Raw genomic sequence first — 27,673 nt, forward strand, 5'->3', positions numbered from 1 at the left:
GTGAGAAGACAGGCGGTCTGATCGGTGTTTCTGAGCTGATTGTGTCGACAGCAGTGCAGGGTGTGATCTTCTGTTTGCTCGGAGCGCAGCCGCTGCTCGTTGTGGGCTTCTCGGGACCCCTGCTGGTCTTTGAAGAAGCCTTTTACACTGTAAGTTGATAAATCAGCCAATTATGAGTGTGTCTGGACAACAGCGACAGCCTGCAATGTAAAAATCGAGTTTATCTTTATGTGTAAGGCTCAAAATTATATGAATGTTCTTCTAAAACCCATGAAAAATTGCAGGGTCACTCTTTTCAAGACTGCAACTTGATTCCTCTTGAGATTATTTCCCATCTTTTTTTCGGAGTCAGACATCACACCCAACTCCTTTTAAGAATTATATTCGCAATTCCTTACTTGTCTGCAAAAACACATAACTCTAGAAACACATGCGAAAAGTCTTAATATGTCAACAGTTTTCTCATCAACTCAGCATCAATATAATCCAAAAAGATAAATTGTATCTGAGTACAAACTTAACTCTTTTTTGCTTTTTTTTTTGCTTCTGGCTCTTGAGCTCCTATAATGTGTGAATTTCTCCAGTGTGAGATTAGTTAAGTCTTATTTTTTCCAGCTGAGTCCACCCAAGTAATCACAGCATGCACAAAACAAAAAAATGTAAAAATCTCTCATTAAATACTCAAAACTGTTCCAGCTTGGGTAGAGCGTTGTGTGTCTCTCATGGTAAAAAAGCTGTTTAAGACGATATGTTTTCAGGGTCATTTTTTAATAGAGTTGCTTGCCTCTTTTTTTTTATCATTTAGTAATTGATTTCACCTTGTTTATCTTATCTCTTTCGCTTTTATTGTAAATCTGTATGTTTTATCATATTTTTATATTTTATTGCTCTGTAAAGCACTTTGAATTGCCCTGTGTATGAAATGTGTTATACGAATAAAGCTGCCTTGTCTCGCCTCACAGTTCTGCAAAGACAACAACATAGAGTACCTGACGGGCCGCGTCTGGATCGGGTTTTGGCTCATCATCATCGTGATCGTCACGGTGGCCTTCGAGGGAAGCTTCCTGGTCCGCTTTGTCTCCCGCTTCACCCAGGAGATCTTCTCCTTCCTCATCTCCCTCATCTTCATCTGCGAGACTTTCATCAAGCTCGGCAGGGTACACCTGAGACTTGAAATAACAACTCCTGATTATAAAAAGTTTTTGTTGGCATGCTGCGTGTTCATGTCCCCGACACTAAACCGAACAGACTAATCTTTGGACGATATTCAAATGTCGGGGTCGAAATGAGTGTGTTTTTCTAACAAGTGCACCTGAAATCTTCTGTGATTGATTGGCTTTGAAAGTAAATGGATTAAGAGTTTAAATATTATCTAAGCTTATGATTTTGGAAGTTTTGCTATTTTTAGAATTTCATGGCACAGACTTGAAAGAATCTCAGTTTCCAGAGGTTGTGGCACCTGTAAGAGTGATAAACGATAATCCAAGCGGATGTGTGTGTGCATGCATATTTGTGTGTGTATCCTGTTATGTGTTAATTTTAACCCTCTGTGTCCTCGGGCAGATTTTTAAGGAGCACCCGTTGAAGCGTTGCTCCCTCAACAACGGCACAGAAGGAGACGCCTCGACAGAAAATATCACCCTGGTTTTGAACAACGACACAATGCCGGTGGCGGTCCGGGGCCAGCCCAACACCGCGCTGCTCTCTCTGGTTCTCATGGCCGGGACGTTTTTCATCGCTTTCTACCTGCGCAAGTTCAAGAACAGCGCCTTCTTCCCTGGAAGGGTGAGTCGCTAAATCCACCTTCAGTCCTGTAACATCAACCTCTTTATGTATAGGGTTCATGTGTTTGTAAAAGATCTGGAAAAGTCATGAAATTTCCAAGCCTGGAAATGTGTTGTAAAACTAAATATACCCTGAAAGTTTTGGAAATGTCATGGAATTTAGTTTCACAAACCTGTATAATAACAAATACTGTGTTCAAGGACCATTGCAGATGCAAGTTTTGGTAATTTTTAAAGAAGAAAACCTGCAGGCTGTGGGTTTGGAAGGCATATTTTCTTTAAAAATGACCAAAAATTTTAACAAAAGAAAAAAAAAAATTCTTTAAAAATCGCCCAAAAGAAATTAAAGAAAAATGCCATTTTTTTCCCTTTACAAATCACCAAACATTTTTAAAGCAAAAAAAATGAGCATTTTTTTTTAAATCAGCATTAAGATAAATATAAAATACTGCCATTTAACAGTGAATGCCCCAGTCAAAATTAAAAACATAAGTCCCTTCCCTCTCATAAATAATGAACAGTCCCTCAGTCACATTTTAAAATTCATCTCTAATTCTAATCATGAAAATGCATTGATAAAAATGTGTCTGAATACATAATAAAGGTAAATGTTTCTAAACATAACAAGAAGGTTAAGTTCAGTATTTGTATTTCAGTCTTAAAATGAATTTTATTTTTTTTTCTTGGATATGTTATATGAAGCTGCCAGTTCTGCTCAAACTCTCTTGTGTGTTCAGTTGCGCAGGGTTATCGGAGACTTTGGCGTCCCGATTGCCATCCTTATCATGGTCCTGGTGGATTACAGTATAAATGACACATACACACAGGTAAGAAACAAATACTAACATTAAATATCATGTAAATGTTTGACCTTTTCTGCCAAAGATGCACAGACATTCATTATCTTTACATTCATTCCTGTGGTCGTTCAGAAACTGAGCGTTCCTTCAGGTTTCTCCGTGACGAGTCCCAACGAACGTGGCTGGATCATCAGTCCTCTGGGTAGCAACGGTAAATTCCCCATCGGGATGATGTTTGCCTGCTGTCTGCCCGCTCTGCTGGTCTTCATCCTTATCTTCATGGAGACTCAGATCACCACGTGAGTTACGAGTCACATCACACAGGAATGTCAGCAGATTTACGCCATCGTGGACATAATTGTATGCAGAGTGTTGGAGATATCTGCCGCAGAGATGTCTGAAAATAACACTCACCAAAACAATCTACACTGATTAAAAAAGCACGACAGACATGAGGAAAAACATGTATTTTTAATTTTGTAATGAATTGTCCTTTTACGTGTGTTTTGATGTCTACTGCACAGCCTGAAAGTGACTTAAAAGTTGTATTTATAGTCTTACACTTAATAATCTAGCAATTTTAAGATTATAATTAGTAGTAGTAAAATAAACTTTATTTGTACAGCACCTTTCATACATATAATATATATTCGAAAAAACAATCCCAACATGAGTTAAAATAATAAAATGTATTTAAAAGTGGATGCATGCTTAATCAATATAAACTGAGTAAGTTAAAAATATATAAATGACCAACACAGCTGTCCGCTCCGAACACAAAAACAAACTCAACCTTGCGAGTCAAATTTTTCTGAATAACAAGCTTCTTATCAAACTCAGCCGCACTGATGACTGATTTATAATCATCCGAATCCTGTTGTTTACGTCTGCGTTCCTCCCCTGACGTCCTGCAGCCTGATAGTGAGTAAGAAGGAGCGGATGCTGGTGAAGGGTTCTGGTTTCCATCTGGACCTGTTGCTGATCGTGGTGCTGGGCGGCAGCTCGGCTCTGTTCGGCCTGCCGTGGATGGCCGCCGCGACCGTGCGTTCGGTGACCCACGTCAACGCCCTCACTGTCATGAGCAAGGCCGTCGCCCCCGGAGACAAGCCTCGCATCCAGGAGGTGAAGGAGCAGAGGGTCACCGGGCTGCTGGTGGCCATCATGGTTGGTGAGTGTCGGAAATATCATCACTGCTAACTAATGGAGCCAAAATCCATTAAAAAACAGATATTATAACATTTAATTTCCCATCCTCCTCCGCTCAGGTATGTCTATCGTGATCGGCGACCTGCTGCGTCAGATCCCGCTGGCGGTGCTGTTTGGTATCTTCCTCTACATGGGCGTGATGTCACTCAATGGTATCCAGCTAACAGAGCGGATGATGCTGCTGCTCATGCCACCAAAGTATCACCCTGACCACACCTACGTGCGCAAGGTAAGAGTGGTTTTTGGTTTTTTTTTTGTTATTTAAGTCTTTGGATTAGTCAAACATTATATGAAAAACAGACACATCAATATAAACAATACAGCTATCTTAAAAAAATACAGAACAGTATACATACATCAGCACATAAACATAACAAAGCATATCAGAATTTGTTACATAGGAGATACAGTGTCCCTTTGAGTGACGCTAATTAAAGAAAGTAAAATAAAATGAATGAGTCTTCCTACGCCAACATGTTAAAGGCACCTATTTTCACCATTTTTAGAATTCCAAAATGTTCCCAAATCTGATTTAAATCATTTAACTTAACTCGCATTAATTCAAAGGAAGCACATTAATTTCTGGTCGATAATGACTTTTCCAATGGCGAAGAATAATTTAGCTGCAGTGATGAAGCCTGCTAGATATTTCTGGTGGTAAATCTGACCTCCCAACAAAGTCAGGGTCATGTATGCTTTCAAGGGTTAAAAAAAACATTTAATCAAATATTCATAAATGATGTAAACTCTATTTTTGATATGTCAACCTGTTTCCAGTTTTATTTCTGAACCTCCGAACATTATTGTTTCCTAAAACGTCCTTTTCCCCTTTCCCTAAACTTAACCTCTTTTAGTTTATATTGTCTAATCCTAACTTTCTTCTGCAACTCTGGTTTCTTGACTTAATCAGTTAACTTACCCATAGTCCCTTTCCCCTTACCTTAATCTTTTTTTTCATTTACATTCTCTCCATCCCTTCTGTTTTTCCTTTAATCAATTTAAATAATCAAATAAATCAAATTTAATAAAAGTTGTGACCAGTGTTAGAAAGGTCAAGGTCAAATTTATTTATATAGGACATTTTAAAACAACCAAGGTTAACCAAAGTGCTGCAAAAAGAAATAGACAATAAAAATACATAAAATGCACAAGTAAAAACAAAGAAAGAAATAGCGGCATCTAGATGAAAGAGGAGCGCCTGTGCACATTCACCACTCTGAGTAGTTTTCGTCTCCTAAAGCGGCGCCCTGATGGCCCACCAGGTGGAGCGCTGCCATCGCCGTTTATCGCAGCTGCTCGGGGCCTTTTGCTGCTGTCGTCTCCTCTCTCTGTCCTGCCTTTGCTGTCTCGCTTGATTTAAAATGATGCAGAAATTCAAGAAAAATAACGACTAAATAAGATCAAATTAACAAGTTTTTTTTTTTTTTTATCATTCTTGTAGTCATAGGATAAATTACAAGATCTTAAAAAAAAGGTTTCAAGCACTCTGTCTGTGACAACCAGCAGCCATTTTCATGATTTTTAGACATCTGTCTCAGAGGAGTAAAAAACATTTAATTATGTGAAAGTGTGGGAAAGTTCTGGCACACCAGAAAATATTATTAAAAGTAGCAATGCTTTAAACATTTTCACATTCAGTAATAAAATAAATTAAAGTTTTAGGGCTGCAACTAAATAATTTGACTACTAATATATCTGTTTATTAATGGTTTAGTCTATAAAATGTTGTTAAAATGTTTTTAAATGTCCATCACAAAAGGTACAAAAGCAAAGATTTTTAAAACAATCAAAAATGGCAAATTTTCATATGTGAGAAAGCCGAAACAGATGAATGTTTGGCATTTTTCTTTAACAAATTACTGAAACAACTAATCAGTGACTATCGATTTAGATTAAGAAAGTGTCTCACGCAGTCGTAACTATTGTGAACCACAAAATCTCTGAATTTTGCCAAGTTGAAATGTCAAAGGTGATGTTTTTGTGAGCTAAATCCTTTTGGCAAAATTTATCTTTTTAGTTTTAAAATAAATGCTCTTTCTTTTCCTTCAGGTTCGTACGCTGCGCATGCATCTGTTCACCTGCATCCAGGTGGTGTGTTTGGCGGTCCTGTGGGCCGTCATGTCCACACAGGCGTCGCTGGCTTTCCCCTTCGTCCTCATCCTCACCATCCCTGTTAAGATGTGGGTGCTGCGCCGAATCTTCACTGCCAGAGAGATGGCGTGTGTAAGTTAAACACAGGAGGGCGCAAAGTCCGCCTTTATACACCTGCACCACCTGCTCAGCAGCAAGTTAACATAAGTGTTGTCTGAAACCGAATAAGACAGCAGTAGGTTTTTATTAAAAGGAGTTTAACTTCTTAATCACCAACAGAGTCAAAATTAAAAATGTATCATATTCTATACTTGTGAATTTATGCTGTATTTTTGCAAAGATTTAGAGGAATATTTAAGTGATATAGATTACAAATCTAAGGAAAAGGGACGTAATTTGTTTTAACTGTAATTCTCCGTCTGAAATTAAACATATTTGACTGTATTATTCTGTCACTTGACTTTACATCAGTAAAACTCCACAAAATCAGTCAAAACTGCCATTTTTTGTTTAGTTATGTCTTTAAAAAGATTTATTGAAATTGGGAACAAGTATCAAGAATTTCTTAAGCACATAGAAAAAGCACTGCCAAGCATCACATAAAATCTCTGTAGCAGTTTATTTATTTTATTTACCTTATTTATTTCTAATGCTTAATTCCATTATTGTAACTTGTGCATGTTTTGCTGCAGTTTGTTTATATTAATTTTATTTATTTGAGTTATTTTTACGTTGAACTCCCCATTTTTTTCCTCTAAGCTGTGGTGTCTGATTGTGCTGCATTGGTTTTGACAATAAAGAAACCAAACGGGGGTTTTCACCCAAAACATTAAAACACTGACAAATTTCTCATGCAACCACAACATGTTAGAAAATGGCAAAGAAAAAATAAAATCAAGAATGAATAAGTGTATGTTGCAAAAATCATTCGTACAGGCACCAGTGACATTAATTGTATGTTTTTCTGAAACAAACAACAAAATAAATTATTTCAAAAATTTTAAATAATTTAGTAATGAATTTTACATTTTATATTTTATTTTATTATATTTTATTTATTTTATTTTATCTCTTCTTTTATTGTAAATCTATGTGCTTTATTTTTAAAAAATATTTTATTGCTCTTTAAAGCACTTTGAATTGCCCTTTTGTATAAAATGTGCCATTCAAATAAAGCTACCTTCCCTTATTGCATGTTCAGAATAATTCACCCTGATGTCTCGTCTCTTTCAGCTGGACGCGGATGATGCAGAGCCGAAGTTTGACGAGCGCGACTGTCACGATGAGTACTCAGAGATGCACATGCCCGTGTAACCCACGACACGTCACCACCTAACTCCTCTTAGCGAACACCAAAATCTATCTGTCACTCTACCAACCAATGAGATCCGGAGTCAAACTTGAAACACTCACAATGTCACGCCACATCACTGTGTACCCGCTTTATATCCCCGAGACATGAACGCAGAGTACGTCAGAGGTCTGGTTAGCTGTTACTGTGGTCAACTTCATCTATTTAAATAGCTTTTTACCAGATTACTGGAGGCTTTTCTGCCACTTAGAAGCACTAAAGATTGAAATCTTGAGGAGATCGAACAGTCGACAGCATGCGCTCACTCATAATATACTTTTTTTAAAATACATATTTCAGGGGACAAGAGATTTCAAATCAAATGATCTCGAGCTCAAAATGAAATTACCGTAGATAGATTTGCAAGACTGATTAATTTTTAGCCCTGAAAGGTCGCTCTGATTCACATTGAATATGTGGAGGAAATATGGGATTCTTTTATATTAACACGCCGAGTTATTGCTATTCAAGTTTGTCGCTTTTTTTTTTCATGTTTTCGCTCACCAAGCGCCTTATGAAGGAAATAAAAAGTTATACCGCGAGGTGCGTTTTTTTCCTCATTCTGTCTTATTTTAGACAGCAGATCACTTTACCCGCCTCCCGAAGCTCGTAGCACTTTTTTTAAGACACCAAATCCGAACAATGACTGTATTTTATGTGATCATTTTATCTTCGTAGCATCCCTAAATATCAGCGTCGCATAACTTTGCTTTTTAACAAATACATGTGGTTAATTTTTAGCCTTTCTGTCTTTAAGCGTACATTTTTTTTTGTACTTAAACGCAGCATTTTAGATGACAAGTTTAGTCGAATTCTGCCCCTGCAGTGATTTAAAGGCATATATTTGATTTTTGGCATTGTATGAGGTACTTATACAAAGTCAGTGTATTACAGTAGATGTCAGTCGGCTCATCCCCAGTTTGGAGAAGCAGCCAGGAGTCCAACATGGAAGCTGAGCAATGTACTGCTGCGGAGGCCACAACAAAAATGCATTTTAACTACCAAAAAAATCGATGTCAGTCAAACCTTTAAAATCTGAGCAAATTGGTTTGACTTTCTTCAAAAACATGAGCTGGAAGCAAAGAGCAACGTAACACGACATGGCCCAAAAATTAGCAGGATATTTGTTTTTTTTTTTTGTTTTTTTTAAAGTAACAAGAAAATTACCTGAAAATGGGCACAAAAAAAGAAAATGACCCGAAAAAATCCTTAAAAATGTATATATATATATAAAAAAATATATATATACATGTATACATTGTTTTTCTGTAACGTAATTTTAAATATGTGGTTAAAATAATTATAAATATAGTATCTTAGACATTTTTCCCTAGAATTTTTTTTTTGTTTTTCTAAATTTGAGTCCATTTTCTGGTCACTTTGACTAATTTCTTAAGTTACTCTTTACCTTTTTTTGAAAGAAATTAATTTGCTTAGGTTTCAAGCGTTAAATAGCTTGTGAAAGCCATGTCAGCACAGCACAAGAAAACTGAAATTGAATCAAATTTTAAGGGGTTACGTTTATGCAACTCTGAGAGTATTTTCACTGCTTTTTGTTTCCGCTCTCTTCAAAGCCTCCAGACCTCATTTACAAAAACAGTTATTTACGGTCATTTCTTCTTTTGTTGCTCGTTGCCTTCTTACCATGTTTTTGAGAAATAGTGCCAATTTGCTCAGGTTTCAGGGGGTTAAACTAATATTGTTTTTTTAGGTGGCTAAAATCGGTTTTGTTTCTGACCCCGTCCACAGCAGTATGTTGCGTTGTCGGACTCCAGGCTGCCTCTCCAAACTGGGGACGAGCCGACTGCCGTGTTCTGTAATTAAGATCATGTCTATGGATAAATTTGTCATACAACCCTTCTTCCAAAAATTTCAACTATTCCTTTAAGATCACCAGCAGAGGGCGATCTCGCAGGTCTGTGATGACAAAAACAGTATATGAAAATCAAATGTTCTCGTTACACTAATGTTTCTGATCACTTTTTAAGTGGAAAATTAACACAGTGGCATAATGAATATACTCTAAATGTCTCCACGCACATGTTTAGGGCACTAATGTATTCATGTAGTTCGTTTCACGTGGTGTGTTTATGGGAATCACTGTAATTTATTGGTTTCTTTGTCAAAGTGCCAAATGCCTCGTGTAAATAGTCGTCTCGATCAGAACAATAAGCTGCAGTTCAGACATCTCACATCTCCTAAAAACGTTTTTTGAAGGAGCCTAAATTAACAAAAATTTCACAGCGTAACATTCCTTGTTTTGTCATAATTTTGCTTTTTTTTTCCTTCTGGCATCGACTAAACATTTCATTCATGTTAACATTGTCGACCAAATTTCCACACAAGCCGTGTAGACAATCTCATATTCATACTGAGAGGGAAGGCTTTTGAAAATATAAATATATGTGTTTTTGTTTTATGTCATGTTGTATCAGTGTGACATGGATTGGTTGAAGCTTTGACTGTGTCAAATAACTTAAATTCTCAGTCTTCTGTTACTCTCGAGTGTGTGTGTCTCGGACACGACTTTTCCCTCCGAACTGTCCCGTCTCAGCCTGACTGTTGCTGTGATCTTGTGCCTGTTTGGTGTCACGAAGGTGCACAAAATCTCAAGTGCCTGTGGGACCACGAAGCGATCAGCTAAGTGTTTGTAAAGAGACACACATGTTACAATAGTTTGCACTTTCGCTCATCAATCAAACATCTCTCCATTATTTATGTATCAAAACGAGGCATTATCGCTGTTTTTGAAGATTTTTCTGTCATAGAGCCTTTCTTTTTTCTTTTTTTTTTAAATGCACACACACATTTGGCTGCATCCTGCCTGTGGACAATGAAGGGGATGTTGATGAGAAGTAGGCCGTGTCCGTTTTATGTTTGCTTATTGTGCCTGTGGATGGAGTGAAGTCGGTCTGTGTATGCCAAAGTATCTGTCGCAAAATGCTGATACAACATGTTGTTCCATTTCAAAAGCAATACAAAGTCCCAGAGGCTTTTGCTGATGTTCCCTTGTACATTAAATGGTTGAAATATTGATGACAAATAAAAGTTATTTTCTATTTATCCTGGCTGTTGTTCTGTCCGGGTTTTCTTTTGTGTCTCTCGGCCAGTTTGACAGTATTTAGAAAAGCAAGAAACTCACTGTGAGATGCACAGAAACCAGGAATGAGTCACAAAATCAGGGACTTCAAGAAACTGATGAACATGCCCGGACTAAACCTCTGTTGTTATGTAACTAATTTCTATTGTGTTTTGTGTACCTTTTCTGGTTATGTTTTCTCACTGTGCAGCACTTTTTGTTTTTAGCTGTGACCACCAGCTCTATTTCTTGCTCTGTTGGTTCACTGGTCAGTCTCCAAAAATTTCCCCACCCTTTGGCTGCCACAGTTTTTGCCTCAGGAGGCTGAAATTTGGCATTGAGGTCAAGTTTGTGTGTGTGTGTGTGTGTGTGTGTGTGTTGACTGTGGCTGTTGGAGCGGTCTGTCGCAAAAAGGTGCATTTCTTCTAACTGGATTCACACTCTTGTCAGAGGTATTGTGGAGAGACTGGTCCTGAGCCAAAGGACAGCTGTTCAACTGTTCATGCAATTTTCCAAAAAGGGGAAATGCATGCATGTGGGCGTGTGCATGGTCATAACTGTTGTGAATGTATGCTTTTTTTTTTGGTGTGAAATTGGTGAGAATGCTGTCTTTATTTTTATTTATTTTTAACATTATCTTGATTGGTTTTATAACTACGGTGGCTCTGAGAGCTCAACACACTGCAAATTACAAAAACACATGCAAATCAAGAAACCTCTTCACCAACATGAGAAGCATTTTGAAGATTCCTCAACTTGGCAACACACTGAAAAATCAATTTTAAAACACACTGAAACATGATTTGACAAAACAGTAAATATCAACTTGATGTCACACTTAAAAATCAACGTGACATTACTAAAAAAAAATCAATATGGCATGACTCAACATCAATCTGACAAAAGAATAAAACATCAACTTGATAAAATAATGAAACATCAAATTCACAACAGACTAAAACATCAACTGAACAAAAACATAAAAAATCAGCTTGACCAAAAGGAGAAAAAATCACCAGCTTTACAAAACAATAAGACATCAACTCGACGAAAGACTGAAACATCAATTTGACAACACACTTTTGACCTCATTATAGATTTATCACCCAGGAGTTTTGTCTATTTCTAAATGTTTAAAAAGTTGTACATATTGAGCTCTCAGGGCCAACACACTTAAAAATCTGAAAATGTAAAAACTTTTAAATCTGTTGTGAATCAGCAAAATCAAATGCAGACGGTCAAGTGAAAGAAGTATTGTTGTGTGTTTGCAGTCTGTTGTCTCCGAGGAAAAAGGGGGCTGGATGTTCTCTCCTGTTCAAACAGCACAGAGAGGGTGGGCCGCTGCACCGTCCCCTTTGTCACAAACACGGGGAGAAAGATGGCTGCGTTACTGCTGCTGCTGTTCAGCGCTGGAGCTTTGTTTTTGTCCTCTGATGCTCAGGAGGCTTACAACCAGCTTCCTGAAACCTACAGGAAAGGAGTGGATCTGGCCCTGGAGAAGCTCAACTCTCACGTAGGAATCCAGCACCATTTCCTCTTCTTCAGGAGTGTCTCAAAGTCAGACATCGAGGTAGAGTGTGTCCAAATCTGTCTTATCTTGAGTTGTGGTGGTTGAGAATTGCTGACATCTACGTCTTCTTTCTCTTCAGCCTGGTTTCGATGTGAGCTACATCTACCACCACTTCTACCTGAAAGCCACCAAGTGTGCGAAAGGAACGGTCGACTCGGCATCGTGTCAGTTCAGAAACGACAGAGTGAGTTTTTCCTGATTAACTGAACTCAAAAATGTGGAATCTGAGGGCGATGCTTGCTCTAACTCGCCCGTGCTGCTTTGTTTGTGTGCGCTCATGCAGCCTCTGATAGACTGCGCCATCTGCTACAAAATGTTTGGAGGAGAAATTGAGCAGGAGCCCAAACCGTATGTTCACTGTGTCCACAAACCGGCCCTGACAGAGGTCAGTCAGCTCGCATGAAGGTCACGTTGACCTTTGTTAATGACAAATCCACACTGAAAACATGAAAAATAACTTCTTCAGACTGTTTCTGACATTTCTGTCTTCTCTTCTGTTTTGCAGGAGATGAAGACGACCAGAGTGAATCACTGCAACATGCTGGGTTACAGCAGCGGATCGCCGACTCTTCTGGCATCAACGAGAACAAAATGAACACTTTGATGGCTCGTTTAGTATCTACTGTGACACCTTTTGGGGTTTCTTTGTCCTTTTTTTAAAGCTACTTTTGGTACTAGTTTTATAACTAAAAGCAGGTTGCTACCTTGTCCTTAATGTGCACAACCTGATACGCTTTCTGTCCGTGTTGTGGTTATGTTGTTTTACATTTGAGGGAGATTTTTTTGTCACATCTTCAAGAATTTATTGTTAACTTCTATGCAAATATGTTAGAATGTTGCATTGTTTAACAAAACTGTCAGTAAACTTTAATTTACGTTATCTGTTGGCATAAAGGGGCTACTTTGACCAAATCTGACTAAGGAAATTATTTCAAGGCACAGAGCTGATATTTTATGTATCTTGTATTAACAAAACCTATAAATAGACCAGAACCACCAATGTGCAGTGTGCTGGTCCGGTCTATGGCACTCAGCCCCGAGCCTGTTCATTCCCTCAGAGGACGTGTGTGTGTGGGGCTTTGAACCATAATGAATATGAAGAGGGGAGTTACATAAAAATTCATCTGCTGTTCATTTGTCATGAATGTTGAAATCAGCTGCAGAGACCAAAACTGCATTTTGCACCAGGCTGTAAACATGCTCATTTCTGCTGTAAAGTTGGGCGATTTAAAAAGGGGGTTTATAAGCGATTGACTCTTTTTTGGAGTCAGCCTCAAGTGGCCATTAGAAGAACTGCAGTTTTTCGGCACTTCTGTGTTGGCTCCGTTTTTTTAGACCTGGATGTTGCTTCTCTGCGAGTTAAAATAGAAACACTCAAAATGTAATAATTACCAAAAAGTTATCGGTCTTGACCCAAATAGGACAGCATCTTGGTTTGGACCAGGGAGAGGGAGGGGATGGCGGGTCACGAGGGGAAACACTAAAATCGTCCACAGCTGTGACCCTTTGGAGGGGGCCAACCCCAGATTGAACACCACTGGTAAAGTACTGAATTGTGACATAGGTCAAACTAGCCCCATTTACAGAGGTTAAATCCTCGCTGCTAAATCCCTCTTTCACGCTTGGGCTTTCCTTTCTTCAATAAAGGCAAAAAAAGCCCCTAAAAAATCTATTAAAAAAACAAACTAGCTCCACATCTGCAACTGTGAAAGAAAGCATCATAAGAACGGAGATTGTGCAACTTAACAACGGTGAGTAATCACAGCTTACTCATTTTCCTTTGAAACCAAACAATTTCATTAACCGCCTGTCAAGTGTATTCAAAGAAAGCCCCACATTTCTTCTAAGTGACCTGCTTTCCCGTAAATGCAAAAACAAGGGGGCCGATGAAGCAGAGCCAAAACAGTTCATTCACCCGCCGATCACTGCCAACCTTTGGATTCGTCCCAGGGCCAAACACTTGTCATGACACGTTGGGCTTGTTTCCAGGATTTGGATTACTAATCCAGGTCTCCATTGTGTTAAAGCATATGAGTGTAACTCCACTTTTGGCAGACAGCGTCTCCTGCGTAAACTCCCCACTGAGAATGTGTTTTGTTGAGACAAGTTTTAATCTATGCAGCCTTTGGGGGAGTGACAGGAACTTGGAGATATAAAGCCAACAATCAGTGCAGCAGGCCTGTTGATGGTCAGTGTGTTTAGTTTCACTTGTTGCTCATACAGCCATAATAGGACTTGTTTTTTTCTGTGTGTATTGATCCCGCACAGAGAGGAGGGAGTTTTCACCCTCTGAGCCGAGCTGCTGTCCTCACACATTCGGGGGAAGATGGCTGCTGGGTTGCTGTTGCTGGTTTGTGCTGGAGCTGTTCTGTACTCCGCCGAGGCCCAGGACTCATACGATGGGCTGGCTGATAATTACAAGAAGGGAGTGGATCTGGCGATGGAGCAACTTAACACACACGTCGGGGTGCACCACCATTTTCGCTTCTTGAGAAGTCTGGAGAAGTCAGACATCGAGGTAAACCAGAGGTCATGATTTCATAACCAGATCCTGAAGAATTTACGTCTCTGCTAAAGTGTCTGAACATTTAATGCAGCTTCAGTCAACTTTATGAGGGAGTGATAATCAGTGGTTTAATGTAACTAAGTACATTTACTCAAGCACTGTATTTAAGTACAAATTTCAGGTACTTGTACTTAACTTGAGTATTTTATTTTCTTGCTACTAACTCCACCACATTTCAGAGGAAAATATTGTACTTTTTCATTAACTACATTTATATGACAGCTTTAGTTAACAAGTTAAGATTGTTGCATGAAATGCAAAACAAATAAAATAAAAATAAAAAGTTTTTTTTTCCCCAGTTTTTCTGAATTGGGTTTGGCAATTATTTCAATAAACATTTAGGTGATCTTTTTTTTTCTTTGTTTTTTTACTTACTTTACTTTTAACAGAGTATTTTTACAGTGTGGCAAAGGAACTATCTTCTCCAACACTGGTGAAAACAGCAGAATTCAAATAAATGTTTTCCTGAAGGTCCACAGAAAGGAATTAAAATATTAATTTAAATTTAAACAGCAAAACATGTAATATAATCTTAAAAAGTGCTGCATCTGAATCCTCCTTGTTTTAGTTTCTTTTACTTTGTCGGATCTGCGTGCAGGTTTTGGCGCGCTGTGCTTCCAGGAAAATTCTGGCTCATACTTGTTTGCACAGCTGCTTCAAGTCAAGTGTGAATCTTCAGATTGTTTTTTGGCTTTTCCAAAAGAGCAGGCGTGTCTGTGCGAGTGTGTTAGGCTCAATGTACAGACAAAGATATCCAGTCCCACCATCCACCAACCTCGTACTCTGACATTAACGAGTGTGATTTTTTTCATATTTAGTTGTTTCAGCTGCTGAAATATGACAAATATGTTTTTACTGCTCAGCTCCCACAAAATTATCAGTTATAAAGCACTTAATACAAAAATGTGTCGCTATCCAAAACAGGAACTGTCAAGAATCAAAACCAGGCATCATGACTTTCCACTGAACTATGACGCCTCGAATTAAAAGGATTTAATGACTCAGTCATAAAATGTTGAGCAATTTTTCTTGTGTAAGCAATTTACTATCAAATATGTGAGGCATCTGTGCCGACTGTTCAACACAGGGAGAGGCAACTGCTTTAAAATGTACATTTTATCACATATATATCAATAAACTGCTGATGTTTTTTATTTATGTATTCAATTTATCCTTAAAGGCAAAAAAACAGCAAACACATATAGAAAGTGAACTGAGAATAAAGATTACACATCTACTGGATAATTAATGATGATTTTAGGGGATTGTGAAGTTAACTATTACAGTATTTCATAGCCTCCAGAGGGGTTATCAAACAGACTGTAAAGACTGTAGATTCATTTTGCTGTTTACATCAAAGACTGTAAATTGATCCGTGTGCTCGAATCATTGGTCGCATGCTGTTGGATAATGTGTGGGAAACTCTATTTCAAAAAATGTATACGTTCAAGTGACAAAGTACGGTGGCCACAAAGGGAAAACATGACAAAAGCTCGAATCCTCGGGCCCTCCCATGCTGCAGCTTCAGAAACGATGCCAATTCAAACACGTACAAAAATACAGAAAATGCTACAACGGAGAAGCTGCAAACTTAAAAAAGTGCTTCAAAAAGCCCAAACAAATACATTTACAGCAAACACACAATGCAAACTCAAAAATAAACAATCAAATGAAGACAAACACAATAAAAAGTTCTCCAGTCCTGTAGGGGGAGCTCTAAGTGGGACAGCGCGATTTTTATTCGGAGAGACCATTTGAAAGAGAGTTTGTTTACTAAGTGGGAAGAAAAGTGAAGTAAAGAGGCAACATGAAAAAGAAACATATCATCTGTTACATTTGCTCCTTTTAGAGGCCAGGAGAGCTTCTGCTATGTTGATATGCAGCTTTTTTCTGTTATATTTGTTTTCAGGATTTTTGTGTTCTTGACTTTGCATTCTTATTCTTGTTTGTTTATTTTCAGCATGTTTGTTGTTAATGTATTTGACTTTTTGCAGCACTTCTTTTTCTTGTTTTTGACTGGGCATCATTTCGTAAGCTGCAGTCTGTTTGTCCTCGTGGAAATGTTTTCGGGCCATTGTAGCGCATTTGCTCCTGTCAGCCACCGTACAAAAGTCCTCTAGTGGCCGTAATGATGATGACAGGAGCGTTTTATTTCTCTAAATTGAACTGTTTTATTTTGCTGCAGTTATTTTACACTGTTATTTTTCACACTTCACTATTTTACATTGAATTCTGTGTTTCATATGATATTATGCAGAAAATAAGATTGAGGTTTGATCATTTCACCTACTTTTCCTTTGTTTGGTTTAATATTTGCATAGAAATCTTTAATCAGTTTGCAATCAAACATAAATTTGCATTAACGTGACAAAATTAATTAACAATAAAGGAGGTTCCCAGACCTGACATTGCTGCTTTGTGTCTGATATTAAAATGACCCTCTGTTCTCTTGCAGTCTGGATTCGGAGTGACGTACCTTTACCATCACTTCTACCTGAAACCCACCAGGTGTGCCAAAGGAACGATTGAGTCAGACCCTCAGAGATGCCCCTTCAGGAACGACAGGGTGAGTGAATTTCAAATGGAGACACATTTATTTCACTTTTGCAGCATTCTTATGCTTTTTAAAAATCACTTTACAGCCACTGATGGACTGCGCAGTTTGCTACAAAACAGCAGCAGGCGAGATAGAGTCGACCCCCAAACCGTACGTTCACTGTATCCAGAAACCGAGACTCACAGAGGTAACGTTCATGTTCTGTGCTGCCTACCTGAAAATGAGTATTTTTAAAATATGATTAGTCATTTTTTTATTTTATTAAATCTTTTAAATTGTTTCAGTGACCTGCAGGAGGATTTTGTTAGTTTAAAAAAAATAATAATAATTTTAAACTAACAAAACCCTTCATCTTCATGTTGCTTCCTGCACACAAATGATGCCTGAACAGACATTTTAATGTGTTTCTTGTCCTTTTTCAGGACATGAGGACAACCAGGACGGAGCACTGCAAAAAGATGACTTACAACAGTGGAGCTCCTACGCTGCTGGCTGTGTCTACTACTGGCTAAAATATATCAAAATGACATGCTATAACATAATTGCATGCTTATTTTACTACAGTGAGGTAACTTTGACATGCAAAGCGTCACTATCATTTCCTGAGGATTTCTCATCCAGACTTCACTCATAATATGGACACACAAAAGCATCAAATCTTGACATTTTAAGTGTGTGTTTGTTATATTTGCCTACAATATTGCTGGTGATTCACTTTAAACTCCTCTGTGCTGTGATAAATGACTCTCTCCTGTGCTCGGAGAGTCACTGTATTCCAGATGTAACCTTATGTAATAAAACAAAAAGAAAAGAAAAACGAATGTGTTGGCATTCATCCTTGTCGTTTGCTGATTTGCTTTAGATCCAGATGCTCTATAGGCTCGCATCTGCCTCAAAGAAATCCAGACATTCAACATTTGCAGGCATGTGACAGTTCATGCAAACACTGATGATAAACCATGAAAAAATAGTCCTGAAAATCACACAAATACTCAAAAAATATTATATAATATAAGTTTGTTGAGGCTGCAGTTACTTTTGCAACTTGATAATATAATGATTAACATCCACTTTAATGTGAAGTGTCTGCGTGTGCAGTATTTGACAGCTGGATGCAGGAAATGGGAGCCTGTGAGTTATTTTCCACTATAGAGGCAGCTGTGGCGACGTGGCTCCTTTAAAACAATTTGTTAGCATCTAAATAAGCAGCAGCCAGATTATTGTTTAATTTTTGTATGTTATGTTGTAATGAATCTTCAAACTTTGACAAACTATTACTCATTTGAAGGCGCAAAGCTTGACTTCATTTACTGTTTTAACAATTTAATATACAGTTTATACAGAGGACTTAAGAAAAAAATTAAAGGTGAGAAAAAACATACACGTGCACTCCATAGTAGGGGGCTGGTGATGGGGATGTCAATGATTAACCACGGAGAATATTTTTGACCTCTTACACATGGCAGTCTATTGAGAAAATCGCAATGTTTGTGGGTGGAAACTCCCACATTACAAACTAAAATTATGCAACATTAAAAAAAATGCAGCCTCAATTAGTTAGTTTTTAGCCACCGACCACCGAAAAAGAATCATCAGTTAAAGTGTGGAGGCCGCATATTAATGCAAATTAATGATTTTATTTTCAGCAAAGCCAACAGAAAATAAAATGAAAGGCAAGACATCTACAAAACAAATAATTCAGTTTTGGATTTTTCTTAATGTTTGGACTTTGAAATGCAGCACGAAAGCTCAGTGAGTCAACAGATTGCCAAAATAAAAGGGGAATGCCTTTCATATTTCACATTGACGCCTGAGCAAACTGGCGTGCGTTCTTTCAAAAGCATGAAAAGATGAGATGATACAAAATTAGCAAGAAATTAGTAAAAAGTTGAAAAAAAAAATAAAAACAACTGAAAATTAGCACACAAAAAAATCACACACACAAAACAAAACAAATAAAAAAGAAAATAAAAGTTTAAAAGGATGCTTCAAATGTATAATTCTGCAGCATAATTTTGAATGTGTAATTAAGATATACTTTTCTTTTTTTCCAATATTTTACCCCAGCTTTTTTTATTTTAATACTTTTCTAAAGCTGCTAATTTCTTGCAACTTGTGGAACATTTTTTACCAAGGTGCTCACTGACTTTTTCCCCATGATTTCTCTCTGGGTCCAAAGGGTTCACTGCTTGTGTAAGACTGAAAGCAGCGCAAGAAAAGTGATGCAGCTCCAGATTTCAATTGGTTGATAGGTGTCAGGGTATTAGAAACAAAATCCACCAAAACTGTCATCTCTAAAGGGCAATACCGCAAAATTTAGTGTCAGTCCAGCACCAAGTAATATAGGTCCATCAATATCTATATTGACAACTTTTATTGTTAAAGGTGGCTTATTTAGGGTACTTTTGATACTTTAAGTACATTTTGCAGCGCGTTTTGAATTCAGGACTTTTATTTGTGACAGTACTTTAAAACTGTGTCAATTTTTACTTCAGTAAAAGATATGAGTTTTTCCTCCCTGTCTAAAAAAGTGACCCGTGTCTTTACTTTGGTTGGTTTCTCAGTTTCTGGACATATATAATAAAAATGCAACACATGTGTCGGCAGTGTGCAGCCGGGACAGGAATTTGGATGTGACATGGTACATATTGTACTTTACTGAATGCACAGAGCGTGGGAAGTGGAGTCAGTCAATAAAGACCCTTTGTAAAAAAGAAGAGGAAAAAAAAAGCTCACTGTTACATAATCACACTTCTGCCTATAGGGCTGTTGCCTGGTTGGATGCAATGTAAAGGATAATTAAATAGCAGAGCTCTGATTTCAATTTAGCAAACTACCTCAAAGAATTTTGCATTTGTTAAGCTGCATCCTTCATGATCTCACCCTTAGATATGACACTTTTAAGTCATGTTTATCACATCTCATGAGTGATGAAAATGATTATCACAGATGAGTAAAGCTCTCGGACTGCCTTCTTTTGCACATAAGTGCTGGTGTCTATTCATTATTACCAAAAAAGATATGTAACATTTGTCTCCCTCTTTCACATCTTGCAGTGACAGTCCCTTTGTTAAGCATGTCACCCTCCAAAGACCATGCTTATGTCATAGGAACCTGGACACTGCATGGTTACAGGGCCACGTTGTTTCGGGGGGATTCAAGCAGTTCTGGAACATTCAGTTCTCATTAGAAAAAGAGGGGTATGGCTCACCCCCCTCTGTCCCTCCATCTCTCTCCTCCCATAGCTTAAGCGTATATAAATGGAGTGAATTTTACATCTTGTCCTCCTCTCCTCCTCCTCTGCTTGCATCTGACTCGGGTGAGACATTCAAACCTGTAAGTATTTTATACTTTTACACTGAGGATAGATTTTTTTTCATGTCTGTGCAAAAAGAAGTTTAATGCATGGTTGCAATTTGCTGTAAAATCTCAGCTGAGGAAATTAAGTTTATACTATGCTTATTGTTGGAAAAACTAATATAAGGTGAAATACAACTACTGTTTAGTTAAAAAAAAAGTGAAATACCAAACTCATGAAACATTTTCTCGGTGCATTTTTAGTGTTTAAATGGATACAACACATACTTTGTTTCTGTTGCAGAATCATGAGCAGGAACTTCTTGTCCAGAAATGATGAGCTCCGCAAAGGAGACTACCTGATGTCCAACAACGGGGAGTGGAAAGCTGTTTTCCAGGTGAGACACTCAGACTATTTGTGCACTCAGTCAGGATGCATGATGCATGTCTGTGTGAAAGTAAATACAAGTGTTTGGACATGCACATTCAGATATCAATAAATGGCCTTTTTTTGTGCCTGCAGGAGGATGGTAACTTTGTCATCTATGGCTGGAAGCCTGTGTGGGAGTCAGACACTAAAGGAGCAGATGTTATGCGCCTGTGCATGCAGGCTGACTGCAACCTGGTCATGTACAACAACTGTGACGAACCCAAGTGGCACACCAACTCCGCCAAATCTGACTGCAACATGTGTCGTCTTCACCTGACCAACGACGGCAAACTGGTGTTGAACAGAGAATGTGCAGAAATTTGGAGCTCTGCTAAATCCAAAGGCATGAAGTGAGTCATTATCGGTGAAAGTCTTGTTTGGAAGTCTGCTTGAGCTACTAGTAAACCATCAAATAAAAGACATTTTTCCATAAATGAGTTTTTTTCTTTGTTGTGATTAAAGTTTCTGCATTTCAACAACTCGAACTATATTAAAAGCAGAGTGAAAGTCTAACATATTGAATATATACACTGTGTTTAGCTACAGGTTTTGATGAAACAGTGAAAACATGGTAACTAAGTGAACCTGAGTGGTGAAAGAAGATCTTTTCATCATAGTAAAAGTAACAATAAAACAATGTGAAAATACTCTATTACATGAGTGAAAGCGTATTATATAGATGGCCTCTATTAGAATAAGGAGTATTATTACTGATGCATAAAAATATAAGAGAAAATTTAATCGTGGGCAGGTGTTTAAACAGTTTTATGTTGGATAATTCAATCTGTCAAATTGTTTTAAATTAAATTCAGCAGCAGCACCTTCTAACATACTGGGGGAGGTCTGAGGTTCAGGCTCTCAGTCACACTGCTTAAAAGTTGAGCATGTCTTTATGCCACATGTTAAAAAATAAATAAATAAATGAACAAATAAATATATATATACCATGCAAGACTATCCTCTGTGTAGCCAGCTTTATTTATCAATGCAATGTTCACGAAATTAAAAAAAAGTTCACCAAACTGATAAAGAAAGATAAATTGGTAACTGCATGATGGATTTGATAACCTCAATAATCTGAAAGAGTGTAATATGTCCTAATTTTAGCATTTGCTCGCTACAGCTAAAGTGCATATACTGAAATGTGCATCTACTAAAAGTAAATGATAGCTACTATGGACAAAATAACTAAATAAATATATTTTTCAGTATCAATTGTTGACATTGTTTCTACGCTTTCCACCATTTCTGCTGCCCTGAAACGTCACGCAAACGTCACAACTTGACAACTCGTTTATCCTGGAAACTCCCATATTTCCTGCGCTCGTAACTCGCAAATACGGTAAACCCGATATTGCGGTGAGCACGTGAAGGCAGCATAAATCCTGACCTGCGCGTTTTTTCCTAAAAAAAGGTAACAGCCCGTCAGTGTAACTGTAGCGCCGCTAGCTGGTTAGAGAGGAAAACATCAACAAAATACAGGTCACAGGATGCATGAGAGAGAAGCTGCCAAAAAATGAGAAGAGAAGGAGTGTAAGACTCAAGTTTGAGGGATTCAACTTGTTATTTTCCCCCTTTTTTCTGTCTTCGCCTTCTGCCTGCGTTGCTGGATATTTGGTGAGTTAAAACGTCAGTTAGCATGATATTTCCTTGTTTTCACGCGTAATGCGCAGCCAGAATCAACCGTAGCTTGGTTTAGACCGGTAAATAATGTTTTTGTGTTTTATTTCTATGTGTAAAGTTAATTAAGAAGTTACATATGTTCAAGTTTAGCCTTAGTAAAGTGAAACGGCGCCGCCATTTTTTTTGGTGTGTGTACATGTAGAGGCTCCTTGTTAAGACATATGTACGCCTAAAATGTTTGCATGTATATTGCACTGTTATACAACAGGTCAAATTTTGGTTTGGAGGGCTGTTTGGTGATTTAAACCCCCAAAGCTGGAGAGCAAAAGATAGCGAGCTAACCCTTGGAAAAATCGTGTTGGACAGATGTGTGCTTCCGCGAGACCGACCTATACTTCAAACACGCCGATTTACACGCGTGAACCGCGGTGGGACTAAACTTTCCGTATTTTACATAAGGTGGAAATCAGTTGTACTTTTAAAAGAGTTGTGAACTGTGAGTTTATTGGTCGTTTAATACAACAATTAGTGCTGGATATCCAATGAGCTGCAGCACTGGGACTTTTAACAGTGTAGGATTACTCCGCCAAACAGGAGCTATAAATCCTTACCTGTTAATTACAATTGTTGTAACATGCTATGTACCACAAAGATATTTGTAAATATTTCTGTTTCTAGATATTGCACATTTTTGTGTTTTTTTTTTTTAATTAAAATTTTACTTTTACACAGGATATGGAGCGGATACTAAAGTGCACATCAAAAGCAAAAACAAACTGCAAACATCAACAATAGCCCAAAACATCAACATGTGGGGCAAAATCACTAAAAATAAACACATGCATGCAGATCTGCAGTGTTGACAAAACCTAATCCATTGCTTTATGCCATCCTGTTTTCATTGCATTCATAGACTTTGCATTTTAAAGCAAAAAACATGGAAAATGAGATAGAAAACAGCTCTGTCTTTTGTTAGGTGGATTGTTTGTCATGTCTTGCCTTTGTAGTCTTCTGTCTCTGTAGTTGAGGAAATGAATGCCTCTAAATGTCAGGGGTGTAGCTAACCTTAAAAATATGCTGAATTCACTGCCAAAATGTGAATTATTATAATTAAATGTGATGTGTGTAGACTTGCCGAAGACCAAAACTCTTCATACACTGCATTTAACATTTTAGCCTCCACTCTGTCTGAATCAGACTTATCTGTGCACTGTGATGAGGAGAAGATGAGTGTATTTTCATCAGATATTTCTTTGAGGTTAGAGGGAGGTGAAAGTTTGCTCTTAATCTGACTACGGTACTACGTGGTGAGATTAGTGCCTTAGCGAGATATGTTGAGTCTAAAGCCAGGGTTTTTTTGTCTGGCAATGGTGACTCTCTTTTAACCTGGCTAGATTGTCATGGTAACTTCACAGTAGCTCTTTCTGTATGCATTTCCTCACTTTTTCATTATTTTTTTTCTTTTGCGGGGGAACGTAGAGTTTATCATTGATGCAGAAAACATGAGCAAGAGTATTGTTTTATTTTGCTCACATAGTTGTTGTTGGTCTCAGTGAAATATTGGATGTGTTTGTAGTGTTCCTGTCCACAGTGATTGGACAAGAAACCTCTGTAAAATCACAGGTAGCATTAAACATGAACAGTTTGGTATAGTTTTTTAATCTTACATGTGAAATGCAGTTTAATTCCTACAAATCATACCATAGCATTACCACTTTGGACTGTTTATATGCTTGGCTCTGATTAGCTGAAGTCAGCAGCTGATTGATTAGTCTGGTGGTGTTTAAGATAATATTCAATCAGTAATATTAATTTCACTTAGATTTCTCCAAACACTAATGCAGTTTACATGTCTCTTTCGTTATGGGACAGTGTCAGACCTAAATGTAGTTCTTCATAATAATGTTTAAATCAGCTAAATCAAGTTTAAAGTTTCAGAGCTGCAGGATTTGCAGTCGTCACCTTTGAAACAACAGAGTGATACAATAAATAGGATATATTAATGTGCATTCACACAATTAGCTATTTTCTGCCAGCGTTCCTCTCGCCTCAGTTGAAACAACAGTATAGCTTTTTACTGTTATACTTCTTTAATACTCTTTAAAGCTCCATGTGCCATTTGAGTCATTTTATGAGAATGCGGATGTAGCTTGAAGCAGAAAGCCTGGGTCAACAGACACAGGTCATAACCAGCTTTATGGTACCTGTCATCTCTGACCGAGGCTGCAGGGTTTGTCGGGCCAGCTCAGTCAAAGAGAGCCTGGCTCTGTTGAGCTGCCTTTATGGTTCAGCCTCTGGTCTCAGCTGTTCTCCCAGTTGCATAGTATAATGGTGATATTTTGCAGCTGGGCCCAGGCAATGGTGCACACAGAGGAGCTGACTTCACACATTGAAGTCTGTGCTTGCATAGCATTTGGAAGAAATGCGATATTGGAGTGTCATCTGTTCGTAAACAACACAGCCCTTGGTAATACATATTTTTACTGGATTTACAATAGATTTACATCTTTCTGCAAAGCTCACATGCATATTGGCAGTGTTTTTTTTATGGGCACGGTCTCAAATTATCCAGCTGTTTAATCATAAATCACCAGGTGACACAAAGCCACAACATTAGCATTCTTTAGAGTCATATTTCTGGCAACTTGATGACTGTCTTCTTTGCTGCCTAGTGTATCTTTTTGCTAATGGTCCACTATTTACACCAGGTAGTTATTTGCAAGTCAGTTTGTTGTTTGGTGCTGGGTAGGTAGCATACAGCGGTTTCTGTTTTATACGGCTCAACTCTATATTTGAGTTTGCTCTTTTTAATTTAATCAAAGCCCCTTCATCTTCAATCCATCCACCGGATGCCCTCCTCCTTTACCCAACAGCAGATTACCCCACCTATCCATCCATCTGTTCCCACTTACATCTGCTACTCATTTGCTTTGCAGTTGCCTAGGACACATGCAATCTGAAAATGGTGTGCATTGTTTGGCTGCATTTTCCAGGTTAAAGAAAATATTTTCTGTGTGCATCAGGCTTCGTTTCATCTTGTTTGGTGGATGTGTCAAAGGTGCAATCAGTTGAAACGTGTAACTGAACCATATTCAGGTGGATCTTTCCTTGTTGTACATAAAGTTCTGTTTTTATGCACACTTGCGTTGGCAATGAAAACCTGTGTTTCCCATGCCACTAAAGCCTCTTCATATTTAATCCAACAGCGTTGTATTAAAAGGCAGCGCCACTGCGGACCACAACAGGGTGTTCCACGCACCACAGTTTCTTTTTAACCCTCTGAAACCTGGAACATCAATTTTCTTGTCCTGCATTCAGACCCCTTTTACAAATATTTAAACCTTTGAATTGCAAGAAATAAGTAGATTTTGAAAATTATTTTTAAAAAATATTTCAGAGAATATATATCAGATTATCATAAATGTATATCTAAAATTATTTTACAGAATAATTGTAATTTTTAAGCATTTTTTCCAGGTCTTTTCATTTTGTTAGTAAGACAGTAAGTCTATAGTTAGTTTGCACAATAACCAGCTCTGGTTTGGCTGAAGTAAACCCTGAATTCACTGAGTTAGATGTGAAAATATGATGTTTATATATGTCTAGCAGCTCAGCTCCCAGTTCCACCAGTAGAGACCAGAGACTGACCTCCAGTGGCGTGTAGTGTGCTATACATACAGTGGGTTTAATAGAAAGAGGAATGCCTGTATTTTTGACAGTATTGAAAGTCATACCATCAGGATTTCTAAATATCATAGTATACAGTAAGACCGTGATACTTCCCAAGCCTAGCTAAATTTTTAAGAGTCAGAAACCAGGCTCTGCGTTGGGCGGTAATGTAGAATAACAAGGGGGTGTGAACTTATAGGTGTGTAATTATGATAGCTTCAGATCAAGTTTATGCATGTTCATCACTTCTCTTAAATTCTGAACGTGACTCTACGATATTACAGATAGATAAAGCTCCTGAAGCACATTCTTGTGCATTTCAGTAGATAATCAATCACTGATTAACATCTTACATTATTCAACATATACAGTATCTCCCTCTTTCACAGCTGTTAGTGACAGTCCCTCTCTCAAATGTGTCACCCATTAAAGGTCATGCACATGTTATAAGAAACCAGACCGTGCATGGTTACAGGGGGATTCACGCAGGAACATTTAGTCATGATTAGAAAAGAGGAGTATGACACTCCCTTTGTCCCTCCGTCTCTCCCCACCCCCAACTTTTGCATATAAAATGCTGTGAATTTCACATCTTGCACTCCACATCTCTTCATCTGCTTGCAGTCTGACAGAGGCGGAATATTCAACTCTGTAAGTATTTTTAACTTTAATGCTGATAGTTGAATTCATATATTTCTGTGCAAGAGTAGCATAATGCATGATGATGTCATTGAAGTTAAAGGTTTTTAAGACATATTGTGTGTAAAAATTAATGTAAAAGGATAAATTATTACTATTTATATTGGCAAACCAATTCACTAAACACTAGTGCATTTTTCAGTGTTTAAATAGATAAAACAAATTTTCTTTTTTTTTTTTTTTGCAGAATCATGAGCAGGAACTTCTTGTCTAAAAATGATGAGCTCCGTAAGGGAGACTACCTGATGTCTAACAACGGGGAGTGGAAGGCTGTTTTCCAGGTGAGTAACTCAAGACCCTTTATCAGAAAGCATGATATATGCGAACAGATCTGCATGAGAGTAAATGCAAAAGTAAGAGAGCAAGTGTTTGGACATGCACATTCAGATATCAATAAAATGCCTTTTTTGTGCCTGCAGGAGGATGGTAACTTTGTCATCTATGGCTGGAAGTCTGTGTGGGCATCAGACACTAAAGGAGCAGATGTTATGCGCCTTTGCATGCAGGCTGACTGCAACCTGGTCATGTACAACAACTGTGACGAACCCAAGTGGCACACCAACTCCGCCAAATCTGACTGCAACATGTGCCGTCTTCACCTGACCAACGACGGCAAACTGGTGTTGAACAGAGAATGTGTAGAAATTTGGAGCTCTGCTAAATCCAATGGCATGAAGTGATTACATGTATGTGAAAGTCCTGTTTGGACTTCAGCTTAAGTTACCCATAACCATGCCTGCTGTGCAATCTGGGATCAAATAAAAGTTTTTTTTAAAGCATTAATGAGTTTTTTCTTCTGTTAGTAGTGATCTAAAGTTTTGCATCTCAGCTCCTTGTGAATGTCCAACTCTTTAACTTAAAACAGAAAATGTTTAAATAGGTAGAATATAAAATAAATAAATAGGTATTGGATAGATAACACTGTGATTGTAGCCACATTTTTGGTAACTT

General features: G+C 37.9%; 5 protein-coding genes across 13 annotated transcripts in view; all 5 read left to right on the forward strand.

The window, feature by feature from the left end:
- The window catches only part of slc4a2b (solute carrier family 4 member 2b), a 55,870-nt gene extending 45,570 nt beyond the window's left edge, over positions 1-10,300 (forward strand). For all 8 annotated transcript variants that reach the window (XM_042510106.2, XM_042510105.2, XM_088072078.1 and 5 more), the window contains 9 exons: positions 1-149; positions 963-1,157; positions 1,564-1,785; positions 2,522-2,611; positions 2,717-2,883; positions 3,499-3,752; positions 3,850-4,019; positions 5,840-6,013; positions 7,115-10,300. In XM_042510106.2, coding sequence (XP_042366040.2) covers positions 1-149; positions 963-1,157; positions 1,564-1,785; positions 2,522-2,611; positions 2,717-2,883; positions 3,499-3,752; positions 3,850-4,019; positions 5,840-6,013; positions 7,115-7,195 — 1,502 coding nt within the window. In that variant the 3' untranslated portion in view covers positions 7,196-10,300. The remainder of the gene's footprint in view (positions 150-962; positions 1,158-1,563; positions 1,786-2,521; positions 2,612-2,716; positions 2,884-3,498; positions 3,753-3,849; positions 4,020-5,839; positions 6,014-7,114) is intronic.
- Positions 10,301-11,648: 1,348 nt separating this feature from the next.
- On the forward strand, positions 11,649-12,793 carry LOC121960894 (uncharacterized). The gene is made up of 4 exons (XM_042510783.2): positions 11,649-11,881; positions 11,961-12,065; positions 12,165-12,266; positions 12,387-12,793. Exons 1-4 carry the CDS (start codon positions 11,690-11,692, stop codon positions 12,474-12,476), a joined length of 489 nt encoding a protein of 162 aa, XP_042366717.1. The 5' UTR covers positions 11,649-11,689; the 3' UTR covers positions 12,477-12,793.
- A 1,233-nt stretch (positions 12,794-14,026) lies between these two features.
- LOC148186062 (uncharacterized) lies at positions 14,027-17,821 on the forward strand. The gene is made up of 4 exons (XM_088072082.1): positions 14,027-14,399; positions 16,903-17,013; positions 17,090-17,191; positions 17,427-17,821. The coding sequence occupies exons 1-4, from the start codon at positions 14,208-14,210 to the stop codon at positions 17,514-17,516; spliced, it is 495 nt and encodes a 164-aa protein (XP_087928208.1). The 5' UTR covers positions 14,027-14,207; the 3' UTR covers positions 17,517-17,821.
- A 2,455-nt stretch (positions 17,822-20,276) lies between these two features.
- Positions 20,277-21,165, forward strand: LOC121960900 (B-type lectin plumieribetin-like). Its single transcript, XM_042510790.2, has 3 exons — positions 20,277-20,340; positions 20,606-20,699; positions 20,825-21,165. The coding sequence occupies exons 2-3, from the start codon at positions 20,610-20,612 to the stop codon at positions 21,083-21,085; spliced, it is 351 nt and encodes a 116-aa protein (XP_042366724.1). The 5' UTR covers positions 20,277-20,340; positions 20,606-20,609; the 3' UTR covers positions 21,086-21,165.
- Positions 21,166-22,221: 1,056 nt separating this feature from the next.
- On the forward strand, positions 22,222-27,501 carry LOC121960833 (B-type lectin plumieribetin-like). Of its 2 annotated transcripts, XM_042510705.2 has the most exons (4): positions 22,222-22,348; positions 26,648-26,674; positions 26,910-27,003; positions 27,142-27,501. In XM_042510705.2, the coding sequence occupies exons 3-4, from the start codon at positions 26,914-26,916 to the stop codon at positions 27,400-27,402; spliced, it is 351 nt and encodes a 116-aa protein (XP_042366639.1). In that variant the 5' UTR covers positions 22,222-22,348; positions 26,648-26,674; positions 26,910-26,913; the 3' UTR covers positions 27,403-27,501. The 2 variants fall into 2 exon arrangements, with proteins under 2 accessions (XP_042366639.1, XP_087928209.1); XM_088072083.1 differs by lacking the exon at positions 22,222-22,348 and having other exon boundaries at positions 26,533-26,674.
- Positions 27,502-27,673: the final 172 nt, after the last annotated feature.

The sequence above is a fragment of the Plectropomus leopardus genome, chromosome 21 (assembly GCF_026936395.1).
Source record: "Plectropomus leopardus strain MGB_pleo_1.0 chromosome 21, ASM2693639v1, whole genome shotgun sequence".
NCBI classification, from domain to species: domain Eukaryota; kingdom Metazoa; phylum Chordata; class Actinopteri; order Perciformes; family Serranidae; genus Plectropomus; species Plectropomus leopardus.